The sequence below is a fragment of the Camelina sativa genome, chromosome 11 (assembly GCF_000633955.1).
Source record: "Camelina sativa cultivar DH55 chromosome 11, Cs, whole genome shotgun sequence".
Lineage (NCBI taxonomy): Eukaryota > Viridiplantae > Streptophyta > Magnoliopsida > Brassicales > Brassicaceae > Camelina > Camelina sativa.
The window spans coordinates 48,872,080-48,887,145 of record NC_025695.1 but is presented as its reverse complement, the minus strand read 5'-3'; the positions used below and the strand labels follow the sequence as shown (position 1 = coordinate 48,887,145).

The 15,066-nt window shown below is 37.5% G+C and overlaps 4 protein-coding genes and 1 non-coding gene across 5 annotated transcripts; 2 read left to right on the top strand and 3 right to left on the bottom strand.

Annotated features, from left to right (window-relative positions):
* Positions 1,429-2,721, bottom strand: LOC104727278 (zinc finger protein AZF1-like). The gene has a single exon (XM_010446342.2). It carries the CDS (start codon positions 2,506-2,508, stop codon positions 1,744-1,746), a length of 765 nt encoding a protein of 254 aa, XP_010444644.1. The 5' UTR covers positions 2,509-2,721; the 3' UTR covers positions 1,429-1,743.
* Positions 4,247-4,318, top strand: TRNAM-CAU. Its single transcript has one exon. It is a non-coding gene; the product is annotated as a tRNA-Met (tRNA).
* Positions 4,314-6,090, bottom strand: LOC104727277 (glucan endo-1,3-beta-glucosidase 13-like). The gene is made up of 3 exons (XM_010446341.2): positions 5,903-6,090; positions 4,708-5,814; positions 4,314-4,623 (listed from the first exon to the last, which is right to left on the bottom strand). Exons 1-3 carry the CDS (start codon positions 5,952-5,954, stop codon positions 4,592-4,594), a joined length of 1,191 nt encoding a protein of 396 aa, XP_010444643.1. The 5' UTR covers positions 5,955-6,090; the 3' UTR covers positions 4,314-4,591.
* On the top strand, positions 9,196-13,231 carry LOC104727276 (formin-like protein 6). Its single transcript, XM_010446340.2, has 4 exons — positions 9,196-10,918; positions 11,003-11,202; positions 11,758-11,999; positions 12,080-13,231. The coding sequence occupies exons 1-4, from the start codon at positions 9,405-9,407 to the stop codon at positions 12,872-12,874; spliced, it is 2,751 nt and encodes a 916-aa protein (XP_010444642.1). The 5' UTR covers positions 9,196-9,404; the 3' UTR covers positions 12,875-13,231.
* LOC104729086 (BTB/POZ and TAZ domain-containing protein 4-like) lies at positions 13,940-15,064 on the bottom strand (the record flags this gene model as incomplete). The annotated part of the gene is made up of 3 exons (XM_010447978.1): positions 13,940-14,328; positions 14,414-14,727; positions 14,834-15,064. Coding segments are annotated over 3 exons (675 nt in total), but the record flags the coding sequence as incomplete, so codon positions are not given.

The following is a 15,066-nucleotide window of genomic DNA, read 5'->3' as shown; positions in this document are numbered from 1 at the left end:
GATTTTTTTTTTTTTTTTTTTTATGTAAAACAATTAAACAAAAACGAAAAATGAAAACATAATAATGAGATAAAATCAAAAGGAGAGCACATAAAAATGAGGGTCACATGATTATGGAGAAAGATAAGGCATTCTTAAGAGTTTTGGTCGGTTAGGGGAAAGCTTGATATATGATTACTTCCAACGGTTTTGGTCAATGGACTTTTAAAGAAGGTTGAACATTAGTAGTTTAGTACATACCCACATGTGCTTTGTAGATCTTTTCAACGTCGTCGTCCTATCTTAAATATTTATTATCAAGTCAGTGTTTCTTGATCTCAATTTATACGTTAAAATTTGTCATAATATATCCAAACTAAAGGTTTACCATCATTTTCCTCAATACATATCGGCGACATTTTGAAATATTTTGGAAGACATTGCATTGATTACATCTCTAGATCATTTCCCGTTATATACCTTTTGTAGACTTATTCAACGGTCTATTAACATAGTTGATTTCTAATTGTACGATTATGTTTATGCTAAGAACATATATTATACTTACGTACCTATATGCATAAAATCAAAAGTCTAATAAGCATGAGTTGCTAAATTTATCAAATTAGTTGTTGGTAAGATGATAACGCAGTTCATGATTAAATATCGTTTAATTAGTCTCTCATTATCGGTATTGTAGAGAGTAACGTGAATTAAATTAGTAAAAACAAGATTAAACTGATATCAGAAGGCGCACATGGGAGAAGCAGATTCTCATAGACAAACAAGATCGAATGCATGCATATATGCTGATTCATATCCCGTGTTTGGTAACATGTTCGAATCATTACAGTCAAAGTTCTTGTAGTTTTCAACTTTTTTTTTACTCCCAATATCACCTTATTTTATTTCTTGTTATCGATTAAATAAAGTTACAAAATTTAACATCGAAATATAGATTTCTGCTTTGCACTATTGGGCCATCAAAGAAATATATATGGGCTTCTTAAGCTGGCTGATCTCTTTCTTATATTACTGCTAGGGCCCATTCGGGAATACTTGACGACGGTCCACTGCGTTGTCAAAACCATAATGATTTTATATTTTATAAAAAAAATTAAGATGAAAAAATCATTAATTAAACTAATTAAGTGGAAATTTTCAAGTAAATCAGTATGAAACAAGTCAGAATGTTTTCAGTTTTTAATCGATCAGATTAAGCCTTTGTTACCAAACGTTACAAAAATAGTATTATAACTGGAAAATATGACAGACATTTATTGACGTATTATATAGTTTTTAGGTGAAGGAGGAACAGATCACTAAGAGCTGTGAGAGTAACAGAGAATTCAAGTGGCTTTCCTTCGCTTGCGGAAGTAAATGAAGTATAGATTACGACATTAAATTATATATTTATTTCAGAATTTTACAGAATGGTCCACTATATAATAACGTGTACGATCCAATCATCCATCTCTGCATTATTATTACTTTCTTTTTAAATCAAGATAATAAAAATATATCAATATCCCAATTGTTTCCTCTAATCTATAAACAAATCCAACAACAAATAAACATTTCTTTTGTAAAAATAAATAATAATAATAAATGCAAGTCCACTCCAATCATTTTCATTACAGACTCAGTCCAAGCCGAAGCAACTGGAATAGAAACGACCGTTAAAAAAACTTCACCGTCCATCCACTATCCCTGCCTTCGTCGCTTGAGTACAGTTGACTTTTCCTCCCCAAAACCGAGTCAACGTTAAGAAGTCGTCACTGAGACTTGATCAGCCGGTAAATTTAGGTCAAACCCACGGTGGCCGCCACCTATCGCACTCTCTTCAGATGATCTCTCGTTTTCCACATCGCTAACGTCACTACCTCCAGCAACGACTTCAACGCTGTTGCTACTACTGCCATTACCGCCGTTGTTGCCACCGTCATAGTGACACCGTTTGTGTCCACCTAAGGCTTGACCTGACGTAAACGACTTGAAACAGATGGAGCAAGTATGAATCTTTCCACTTGTTTGACCAGCTGCACCGTTACTAGTATTCACGGTAACGCTGATCACAACGGGACCTCTGTTACTGTTACTGTGGTGACTGCTGTTATTAGACAGTTCTTGGTTACCGGAAGTGATGATGATAGTACTGTTGTTGTTCGTCGGTTTCCGGTGACTCGTCTTGTGTCCACCTAAGGCTTGATAAGACGAAAAAGACTTCCCGCATACCGTACACTTGTAGTCTCGTTGATCGGACGGTGAAGGACGTGACGGAGAAGGAGATTGTACGGTGGAGCCACGAGCGAGCATGAGGAGACAAAGAGCGAGATACTCTTCTTCGGAAGGGAGTTTTGTATTCGTTTCTTGATTCTGATGATGGTGATCAAAACGCTGACGTTTAGTGCGTTTTCTTTTTGCCCATTGCTCGAGATTCTCCGGCTCCATTTCTTCGCGATACCGGAGAAGAGGGCGAGCGGTGGTTGTGGTGGTGGCTGTTGGAGAATTGAGAGTCTCGAGAGCCATGTGGTTCTTTTAATTTTGAGGTATTTAAGAAGAAGAAAAAAGAGTGAAGTGTGTGGTGTATTGTGAGCACGTCTTGTGTTTGTGTTTGTGTTGTGTTTTTTGAGTGTTGGTTTTGATTTATAGATATATATATTATGTAACAAATCTTTAGAATTGGGATTGAGAGTGGGAACGTGGGCTATGAGTGATCAAGTGGTGCTGCTCTTGCTTTCTTCAATCCATTAAATTCCTTTGTTTTTATATTAAACATAAAAAGATGTTGTCATTAATTTTGGAGTATTAGATGAATTATTTGCCAAGTCAATGCAGTGTTTTTAGTCAGAAACTGCCAGAATTATGTTGAGATAAGTGTTTATGTTGGATTGTAAAAGTTTAATAACCACTCCTCAAAATATAAAAAGTGTCAACAAAAACACGATTTCGAGGTTTATTTACTAAGCTAATTATGTCATCACTCGAAACTTTCTATCGATCCTATAACTTTTTGAGGGGTTCACAACTTTCGTTTTCATGCTGGTTCAATGTTTTATTTTAGCAACTTGCATTTTCTTATTTATCCCCCTCAAATCTCAACTATATGAATCAATCACCTTTAACTTATCCTACTTTAGAAAACGAAGTTTCCACCTATTTGATTGGGAACTCTTCAAAGGATTTTTAGTTAAATATATGTCCAAATTTGTATGACTTCCAAGCTGATTCTAATATGATACTTTCCGGGGTAGTAGTCACCCAAACTTTTATACAATTAAAGTAAAGAATAACGTCGATTAGGGATGTAAAGATTAAAATTAGGAAGACAATTGTTCTTGAAATGGAGTGCCATATCTTCGGAGTTGTATTTAAAATAAAAATAAACAAAAAGAAGAAGAAAGAAGAAGAAGAAAGAAGAAGAAGCTTTTGCCACTCTGGAGTATAATCTTTTCTCGGTTTGTGATATGTGGTGGCATTGGGGATACTGCTTATCTGGCACTTCCTCATTGGCTTTGAGAAGGCTGGATTCTTCTGTTGGACAACGTGTCGTAACAAGAATGGTGGAACTTTTCGGTGGACAGTTAAAGTCAGTACGAGACTAAGGCTCAGGCTAACATGAGGTTGACACTTCGTTGCACCACCGTCAACACCGTCACACACACTATCTATGTTTTTGATTTATTATCTTCGATTTTGGTTTGTTATATTCATTTCAAATAATAATAATAGCACACTTGATTCTCTCAAAAGAATGTACGTGAGTTTGGGGTTTGTAAGACTTGCCCACTAGTCAGTAGCCACCAACTAAACACACAATTATATGTTATAAAAAAAAAATATAAAGAAGAAAATTAAACAATGCGTAAAATAACAATTGGGGGTCGTTGACGGAGATAAAAGAAAGAAAGTGGAGTAAGTCTTTAAGTCGTCGAGTTTGTTGTTGTATTATGAAGTGGGTCTCGTCGTTACTCATAACAGTTTCTGTCTACTTAGTCAATATTCAACTGCCAAAACATAGCTTCAACGAATATCTATCTTATAAGCTGTCCTTATGCAGAAGAATATTGGGATATCTTCTACGCGGATTTATAGAAGAAGCTAAAAGAAAGTCCTATAAAAATGTCGTAAAGTTTTAAAATACGAGTTAAACAAAAAATGAAATTTGGTAGATAGACAAATTGCCCATCAAGTCAACAGCAACAGAGGAGCCCAAAGAAGTATTGATTCTTATAAATATATAACTGGTAGAGACATATTAGCAAATATCAGAGTGGCGCAGCGGAAGCGTGGTGGGCCCATAACCCACAGGTCCCAGGATCGAAACCTGGCTCTGATATAAATTTGGGTGATTATTTTTTTCCCGTTTTTCCTACACAGAAAGGCCCCATAATCGTAAAACAAAGCCCATTAATAGTAACAACTGGGCCGAATAAACGGCTTAAAAAGTAACAAAAATTAACTTGAACCCTAAATGATAAACATAGTTTTGTAACGATGATTAAATTAATAAAACTAGCGATCGATCACTAGAAACTAAAATTATTTTTCCCTTAATCGTCTTCTTCATATCGCTTCCGTGGTAGATTAGATCTTCAATGGCTGACATATCTCAACTCAGAATAAACCGGCAATGCTGATAACCTGCGGTACCAAAATCAAAGTTTCATAACTCTGCACTATCGAATCTTGAAAGGTAAATGTGAACTCTGCACTATCGAATCTTACTAGGGTCAGTAGTGATAAGCATGGCGGTTCCACCGAAAGAGCAAGTGCCTCCGTTTCGTTTAGTCTTTTGCCAGTAACTGTTGAAAGCGTAAGAGGCATGAGCCATGACTGTGTCTGGATAGTAACATATCCCGTGAGGTTTAATCTCATCGCAATTGGCTCCTCCTTGTCCACACGCAAAGTCCAAAGATTGTTGCAATGTCTCTGCCGCTACGCTCGGTTTCGCCACGCACCATAGTCCTTCCACGTCTTTCTTCTTCACCGGAGAAGGCGACGGCGCCGGATGAGTAGGAAGGCACGGCGGCGGAAGAGAGATCCCTTGATTCCTTTGGTTCGGTAGAGGAGGAAACTGGGGAGGAGATGAAATCGGAGATTGCTCCGGCGTGTATTGTGGAGGTTCAGGGAAATAGGATACTGTTGGTGGAGATGAAGATCCGATTGAGGAGTGAATTGGTGAGTTCTCTGGTGATGGAGAGGGTAGTGTTGGGAAAGAGATTGTGAATTTGCTGCTAACGTTGATTAAAGATCTGAGATTTCTCCTTGTAGTAACTTCTTCTGGTTCAGGGTTTAAGAAATTGACCTTGTTGAAGCTCAAAGATCCCAACTTTTCCACGGAATGAAGCAAATCTAGATGATTGTCAGGTGAAGAAAGGAAATTTAGGGGTGGGTTTATGGTGAAAGTTGAGTTTATGGTCTTGAGGAAGATGAGAACAGGGTTGAACAATTCTGAGCTTTTTGGGTTTTCTAAGCATTGGTAAGAGAAGCCAAAGGAGACTTTGATGTTCTTCTCAAGACCCCATCTTGTGAGAGAGTGGTAAATGTTTTTCAAAGAAGTCAGAGCTAGATCAAAGCTGGGTTTGTGTTGTGTGGTTTGGTGGCAAGAATCAGGGAAAAAGACAACAATGGTGGTGATTTTGATGGTAGGGTAACGAGAGAGGACATGAGTTTTAAGCCAAGTCTCAGCCTTTATGATACTAGAGGAAATCTCGGTAATGGTTTTGTTGTCGCTCACTGAAACAGCGAGATCAAGATCAGTAGTTTGAGGAAGTTGAAGGACTTTGTGATGCAGGTTTAGAGCTTCAATGGGTGTTGATTCTTGACCAGCTCCTGCATACAAAGATTATTATTAGCTATGAGTTCACAATAAAAAAAACAAACAATCTTTAGCGTTTTTTTTTGTTTGTGGTTTTGTTACCTGCAAAACCGAGAAAGGCAATGAAGAAGAAAATGTAAAGAAGACGACCCATTTTTGCCTTTGGCACAGCTTCCTTCCTTTCTTTCCTTGTGGTTTTTGGTTTCTTTCTCAGCACATGAGAAGTTTATAAAAGATGGGTTTTTCTTTAGAGTGCAGAGGAAGAATCAAATAATGTCGTTTAATACTTTTAAGGAAAAACAAAAAAAAAGAAAAAGGAAGATTAATGTTACACAGTGACTGTTGTGCTGCTCTTGCTGCTTGCTGACTATAAAGTGGTCTGACATGGAAAATAATGGCGTTGAATACGTTGAACTGTTCTGTTTTAAGAAACCGTACATTGCGACACGTGTCTTTGGTGGTAACAGAGCACAAGACAAGACTATTGAGTGTTCACAAGATAAGCTTCAAATAGAGCTTCTACAAACATTGAATTATGGTTCAGGCCTTCAGGGTTATAATTATGATCGATCGTTGTAGTTTGATTTCGTGTTAGAGTGAATTCGATTTATTGAGATGAAGACATTTGTTTTTCAAAGGGTCTAGCTCTAGTCCTAAACATCAATAGAGCGTTGAATATCCTGAAAACGTTGCCGTTTTAGAGAATTTTGTAGAAGAGGGAAATTACACGGCAGGCACAAACATCGTGGGACATTTTGATAAGCTTCTGATATAATAAACATTTTGATAAGCTTTTACAGCTATAAATTAAGACGACGGCGTATTATCGGTAGCCTTAAGATGGTTCGGCAATTATGGGCTTTACTTAGGGCCTCTCTTAAAGCTAGAATATGGGCCTGACTAGACATCTGATTTTTTGCTTCTTCGTCCAAGTTTCAGCCATTTATAGTTTTCTTCTTAAAAGGAAACTTTATCCGAACGATCAATTTAAAAGCTCCCATTTCGAGTTATTTTATTTAAAAGGCTTGTGATTACTGATTAGACTGATATTATTAAGTGAAGAGTGGTGTGTGGGATTCTAAAATTACTTTGAACGTTTTGAATAATCCTGTCATAATCATTATGACAACACTAGCAAGGGATTTGTCGAGTAGCTTTATCATGATTACCACCTCAAATTAATATTTAATTAACCCAAACAATAAACTAACTAACGAATAAGAGAGATGACAGTGTATTAAAATCCAAGCATTGACCCATCCGACCCATGAACCTCTCTGATTTGTCGGTATCATTACATGCTAGTAATAGTCTTATCAAACGTTAATTTAGTTTCACTACATCAAGAAATTTGTTTTGACTATTAAGGAAAACCCCATTCGAAATTGGTTTAGGCTTGTGGTCTCAATAGAAAATATCAAAGAGTGGCAATAATGAGTAATGACAGAAAAAACAAAAGAGTACAAATTGTGTTGAAGAATATTGTCTATCTTGAGCTTTAACACAAACACAAGCGTTGGAGAGATTTTTATGTTTACGTGGAAGAGAAGAAAAGTTTTTTATCCTCTCAGGAATATTTATTTATTTTGGCCAAGAGGAATATTTGTTTCTTCTTATTGACAAATGCACATGCAATTTCTACCTAAATATATAAATAAATCTGAAAAATAAGAAGGAAAATTACTATTTTAGATTGAACCTCATGATTTTGTATTAGTCACTACTCTCACTAACGTTTCTGCGTTATTCTTTAGTTAAAGGAGAAGAGATTTAGGGCACAATTGTAATTATGAGGAAAAATAAAAAATGGGCATCCCCAGCAAATAGAAAAAGTTTTAAAGATTCTAAAAGAAAATGAGAAAGTTATTTGTAAAAAACCAAAAACAAAAATAAAAAACGAAAGAAAAAAAAGCAAAAATAAAGCAAAACGCAAGAGAGCGTGTGGTTGACCCCTCAATTAACATTACAATAACTATTTCACCATTACCATTAATATACATAAAAACACAGAATGAGAGTCGGTGGAGCTCATACATCATTTATTTTTCTTATACCCAAAAAAAAAAAGAATGAAGCTAAAGAAAACTGAAAGAATATAAAAGACAAAAATAAAAAGAGAGAAAAAGATAAAAAAAGATAGGGATGTAACGTTAAGCCCGTTGTGTCACTTTATTCCAAAATTACATGTATGGGTCTTCTTCTTTCTTCCTCTTTTCTTTTCTTATTCACTATAAATTTTTCTTACCATAGATTCGCTATAAACTTGATTTATACGTTTACTTATATCGTGTACAATAATTTATTTCTGTATGTGAAAATTCCTTGTTAGAATAGTAAAGTAAATAGTGCCCAAAAAAAAAAAACACAAGCAGTACAATGGAGACTTTCGTATTTTAATGAATGATTGAATATAGCTAAAAACAACCGACACTTTAACAATTTATTTCTACACTCGAAAAAAATTGTTTGATAAGCAAAAAAAAACTTAAAAGAGTCTTTTGAAAATTAGAGTTGTTGTCCCATATCAAATATGTATTCTGATCTACGGTGGAGCTGGACCACCGAGGATTGGCTTCCTTCTACAGAATCAGCCGGACTAGATCTGTTTTTTTTTTTTTTTTCGTAAATCAGAGGGAAAAATACAATAAGATCGAAAAAGTCGACGATGGAGGTATGTTACGTGTCTTTTTCCTGCGTCGTCGTCTTGAAATCAGCGAAAACAAAACTTGAAAATGTCTACGTTGGACGGAAAAGGACAGTCACATTCTCAGTTAATAAATACATACCAAGGGACATTTACGTCTTTAAGCAGCAAAAACCATACGGGGAGTACTGACTACTATTATTAAGATTGTTGAGTAGAAATCTCACGTGGCGGAAATTATATATTATTTTGTGTTTAAAAAGAAAAAGCAAACAAGACGACGATGATGAGAGTCCATCCTTAATTTTTAATAACAAAGTTTGAATTGCTTATGTATTATATAATCAAAACTAGTCAATTAATTTCCATGACGCTAAACGTGAAAACGTTAGGCTGTCTATTCTTCGTTTTAAAAATGTCGTCTTTTACTTCAGCAGCAGCTAGACTAGTAAAAATAGAAGTATTTGTTTAAAAAAAAAAACATATGTTTGTTGTCGCACACGTATAATACAAGATACATTTCGTTACATTATTATTACGTACGATTAGTTTTATTTGTTTGGGGAATCACACTAATTAACGAGGTTTACAGAAAGAAAAAAAAAAGCAGATTAAACGATCCCCGGAATGTAGACGTCAGCATCATAAATCTCAGATCTCGAAACGAAACGAAACGAAACGAAACGAACTTTCGTTTCTTCTCCCCTCTCTCTCTCTCTCTCTGCTGCTGCTATTACTTTCCCTTTTTTCACCTTCTTTTTCCTTTTTCTCTTTAATTATTTTTTTCCCATAAACTATTTCTTAATTTTTCCTTTCCATTGAAGATTACGATCTGACGAACAAAGGCAAACCCCCAAAAAAAAAGTTTCCGAGAAAGCAACAAAAAAAAAAATACAGAAGGAAGAAGATGAATTTAGAGAGAGAGGGGGATAATTGTAAAACTGTTAAACACGATTCGCCATGAGAGCTCTTCAATCCATTTTCTTCTTCTTCTTCTTCTTCCTCTCAATTTCCGTTGGTGCCGTGAACTTGAACCGATTCACTACTACTGAAGAACTTCATCGGAGAATTCTTCATCAGCCTCTTTTTCCAGAAGCTTCTTCTCCTCCACCACCAGATTTCGAATCAACAACGCCGTCTCCTCCCGATCAACCATTTTTCCCGGAGAATCCATCTACTCCTGAGCAAACTCAGTATCCTCCTCCGCCATCTCCTGTTTCCGCCGACGTCAATGGCGGTTTGCCTATTCCGACGGCGACTACTCAGTCAGCAAAGCCGGGGAAAAAAGTCGCAATCGTCATCTCCGTCGGAATTGTCACTCTCGGCATGCTTTCGGCTTTAGCGTTCTTCTTGTACCGTCACAAAGCCAAGCATGCCAGCGACACTCAGAAGCTGGTCACTGGAGGTGGCGATGCCGCTTCTTCTCGGAGATTTCAGGAAGATCCGGTACCACCGACGACGACGTCCTCCACTTTTCTTTATATGGGAACCGTTGAACCGAGCCGTGAATCGGCGAGTGAGTATAACGGCGGAACTAATGGACCGGTTAATTCCTCTCCGTACCGGAAATTGAATTCGGTTAAGAGATCCGATCGTTATCGTCCGAGTCCGGAGCTTCAACCGCTCCCTCCATTAGCTCAACCGCGGCTACCGTCTGATAACTCTCCTTCCGCTTTATCTCCTTCTTCTTTATCATCTTCCGGTGAAGAATGCCGTGACACGGCGTTTTACACACCGCACGGATCTGCGATGAGCAGCGATGACGGTTATTACACGGCGTTTCCTCACTCCGTCAACAGCAATGGCGGATCACTTCCTCACTCGAAGAGAACTTCTCCCAGGTCTAAATTTGGATCGGCTCCTGCGACGGCAGCTTCTAGGTCGCCTGAGATGAAACACGTCATCATCCCGTCGATTAAGCAGAAACTGCCGACGCCTGTACAATCTCTACCTCTAAGGAGCTTGGAAAGCGATGAACATGAGTTTCCTTATTCACAGAACAAGCCGAAGTTCTCGCAGCCTCCTCCGCCACCGAACAGGGCGGCGTTTCAGGCCATTACACAAGAGAATTCCCCTCTCAGCTCACGATTGCCTCCACCACGGCGGTCTCCTCCTCCTGTCCAGGCTCCAGCCCCACCGCCACCTCCTCCGCCGCCTCCTGCTCCTCCGCGTTTTACTCCTCCTCCACCTCAGAAACGGCCGAGAGATTTCTCGATACTACGGAAACTCACCAATTCTGAAGCAACAACGATTTCCACAACGTCTCCTTCAAGAACACAAGCGTTCAAGACTCCAAGTCCTAATTCCAAGGCTGTAGAAGAGGTCAATGTGATACCAGCGGGTTCTCTTGAGAAAACAGGAGACGGAGACACAGACCCAAGCAAGCCAAAGTTAAAACCACTCCACTGGGACAAAGTACGAGCGAGCTCAGATCGAGCCACTGTTTGGGACCAGCTCAAGTCAAGCTCATTCCAGTGGGTTTTTCATTCTTTACTACATTGTTTGGCTTCATACATTTGAATTTTGACTAACTTTGATGATCTTATGGTGTTATACAGATTGAACGAGGATAGGATGGAACATCTCTTTGGTTGCAATTCGGGAAGTTCAGCTCCAAAGGAACCTCTGAAAAGGTCAGTGATGCCTCCAGCTGAGGGTGAGAACAGAGTGCTGGATCCAAAGAAATCGCAGAACATTGCAATTCTCTTAAGAGCACTAAATGTAACACGAGAAGAGGTCTCCGAAGCTCTCACGGATGGTAAGTAATGACGTCCAATTTGATTTGTTTTTTAGGGAAGGATTGGTAATTTGGTATTTTCCTAGATCATGATAAGTTAGTAAGCTATCTACATTTAGGTTCCTCTGTTTGGCACTTAACCAGTTTTCGAGTATTGATGCCTTGATGGGTTAATTGAGATCTTTTGATATGATTAATAGTAATAGGGACTAACTCACTCTTTGTTATGAAGCTCCCTTGTATTAAACTCTTCACTTTTATATAAAATGGTATCTCTTTAAAAAATAAAAATAATAATAATAATCATAGGGACTAATCTCATCAGAGGTAACAGTGGTGAAAATCTGAATTATACTAAAAAGGCTTAGGCCATGACATATGAAATGATTATCTCTGCTTTATATTGCTTCTAACATGATTGTTCAACTTATGAAACAGACCACATGTAAAGGAGAAAAAGAGCCAACCTATAATTTTTATGAACACAATTGATTTCATTACGTTATTGTTCTAAGATGCATGAGCATTTGTGGTCCCTATTACTTTAATTTAATTATACTTGTGGTACTGTATCAGGTAATCCGGAGAGCTTAGGTGCTGAGCTTCTAGAGACTTTGGTGAAGATGGCTCCAACAAAGGAGGAAGAGATAAAACTCCGAGAATACTCTGGTGATGTATCGAAACTGGGAACAGCTGAAAGATTCCTCAAAACCATTCTCGATATCCCTTTTGCATTCAAAAGAGTTGAAGCGATGTTGTATAGAGCCAACTTTGATGCAGAAGTCAAGTATCTAAGGAACTCTTTCCAGACATTAGAGGTTAGTTACACTCAAAGACTCTTAATGATCTAATTGCTCGAACGATTTGTCCTAGTTCTGATCCCTTGGTTGCTTTGTAGGAAGCAAGCTTAGAGCTAAAAGCAAGCAGACTATTCCTAAAGCTCCTCGAGGCTGTTCTAATGACTGGAAACCGAATGAACGTTGGCACGAATCGGGGAGATGCCAAAGCCTTCAAGCTTGATACTCTTCTAAAACTTGTAGATATCAAAGGAGTTGATGGCAAAACCACATTGCTTCATTTTGTCGTCCAAGAAATCACAAGGTCTGAGGGAACAACAACAACAAAAGACGAAAACATCCTCCATGGAAACAATAATGACGATTTCAGAAAGCAAGGATTACAAGTAGTTGCTGGACTCAGTAGAGATCTGGTTAATGTGAAAAAATCAGCGGGTATGGATTTCGATGTACTGAGCAGTTACGTGTCAAAGCTCGAAATGGGTCTTGATAAACTCAGATCATTTCTCAAGACAGAGACAACTAAAGGGAAGTTCTTTGATTCGATGAAAACGTTTTTGGTAGAAGCAGAAGAAGAGATTCGAAAAATCAAAGGAGGAGAAAGAAAGGCTTTGTCAATGGTTAAAGAAGTAACAGAGTATTTCCATGGGAATGCTGCAAAAGAAGAAGCACATCCTTTGAGAATCTTCTTGGTCGTGAGAGATTTTCTCGGAGTCCTAGATAACGTTTGTAAAGAAGTGAAGACAATGCAAGAAATGTCGACGTCGATGGGCTCAGCTTCAGCTAGGTCGTTCAGGATATCAGCAACAGCTTCGTTACCGGTTCTTCATAGGTATAAAGGAAGACCAGACGACACAAGCTCAGATGATGAACACAGCAGCAACTCTTCCACGTGATGATGAAACAAAAAGCTGTACAGTTTCTTACACCAAGACAAAAGAAGAATTAAAATTGGTGCCGGAGGAGATATATCAGATGTTGAGTTGGTTTAGTCGGAGAACACGGACACGGTTAGAGAGTAACAACAAAAACACTATAATGATCAAATTTTCGTAACAAATAAGGAACCCTTTTTTCTTTCTTAGATTTTTTTTTTTAAATTTTATTTTTGTCGGCAATTTAAATATAGATATAGATATATGAAAATATCGTAATTTCTTGACTTTGGTTGTTTATTTCTTTGGCCTTTTACCGTGCCAAGGTCAATAGAGGCCTAAGGCAAATAATAAAAAATGTAGCTTTTCACATTCTAACTTTGAGAGAAATTTTATCTTATTTTAGTATAAAAAAGGAAATATTGTTTATTTTCAAAACAAATTGCAAAATTTAGTAGCTAAGCAAAGGAAAAACAAACAAATTTTCCATAAATGTAAATGATATGAGTCTTGTTTCCAAAAAATGTCCTATAACATTACATAAAAATGAATGTTCAGCTTAATTTAAGAAAAAAGTAGCCTATTATTTATGTAAATTTTTTGTGGCCTAAAGCAAATGCATTTTTTTATATACTTAAGGCACGACTCTGGGCCTTTATAAGCTTTTATAACTATACAAAGATCAATTTAAATATAGTGATGACAGGTTCGAATCGTGTGTTTTTTTTTTGTTCTTGTTGAGAGAGAAAAGGGAATCAGAATCCAATACGAAAGTGATATAAAAGGATACGTGGTCTAAAATACGATATAGGGAATTGGGTTTGTGACAATGAATGTTCCCAAACATTTACTTATAATAAATGAAATAGAAACATGTGATGTGAGTGAGACCGAGATTGTGTACACTAGTACCACGTCCTCTCTCTCTCTCTGTCTTTTCTTATTGGTTTTGTCTTGTTCTACGTCACTTTTTCCCACCACGATCTTTTCGTTTCTCTTTTCCATTTTTGGAGTTATTAAAAATAACAAAACAAGTTGGGTCCTATATAAATTTTTTTGGTAGATTCTTTGATTCTTCTTCTCCTGTGTTGTTTTGATGCCTCAGCTTATTACCAATTTTGCCACTGAGTAATTAAAAGAACAAAACCATTGTTAAACCGGATCAAATCCGGTTTACAGATATTTTTGACCCTTTGCTGACAAAATCTTTGTGTTATTATTTCCATTGGTTCAATTTTATTATGGTACACTTGTTGTTCTTAGGGTAGGAGGGGATCACAAGAAACGCTTAATACTCGCCCTTCTTGAGGTTTTCGAAGATGGTGAAACCTTGAGATTGAGGATTTTAACCGCTGGTCACCGGTAAAAAGTAAGGAGACCCTCCGATTTTCTTACTCCCCAATACATTCTTCACCAGAAGTTTCCATCTTGTTTCATCTTTCTTGCTCTGTTTCTCCATCTTTTCTTTCAAGTTTCTGTTCCCAAAAAAAAAAATCAGACATAAGACCACCCTGATTCTGGTCTGAACAGCTCTAAAGGTTTTTTAAGTTGGGTGTTTACCTGCATAGAGGGACTCGACATCGATCAGAATCTGCACAGAGACGTGAGTGCAATTCAAGGAGTTGCCACATTCTCTTGCAATGTACGCAACCTCCTGGAACTTTAAGCTTACAGCCTGCAAAATGCCTGATCAGTGATTCTAGTCCCTTGCAAGCTTCATAATTACACTGTGCGTGGTTCGGTTTGAAATCTTTGTCGTGTGGTCCTATTGTTTTACATCCATCTCTACATATATGAACAAGAGCTTCCATTGCTTCATATAGCTGCGAATACATCCGCTGATCCTTGCGTTTTCTGATCTTCTCTTTCCGCATCTGCGTTTTTATATATTTACACATATTTAATACTTAGACGTTTGTTGAATATATATATATATATACAAGGGGACAAAAGGTTTTTGTTGAACAGAACTGTACTTACATTTTCTTGGAGGATCACTGAGTCTCTAACTTCTTTCTCAAGAAACGGATGGCTTTTCTTCATAGCTGTCCATGATTCTGTCGCAGAAAGCTCCTTAAAGTGTTTCATGATCATACGGTGAGATATGACGCTCAGCCGAGGGAAATCACACAGCAGCGCAAGCTGGAACACATCAACCACGTTCTCAGTATTAAGCAAACCATGTTCTAGATGCCATTCACAGACCCGTTTCA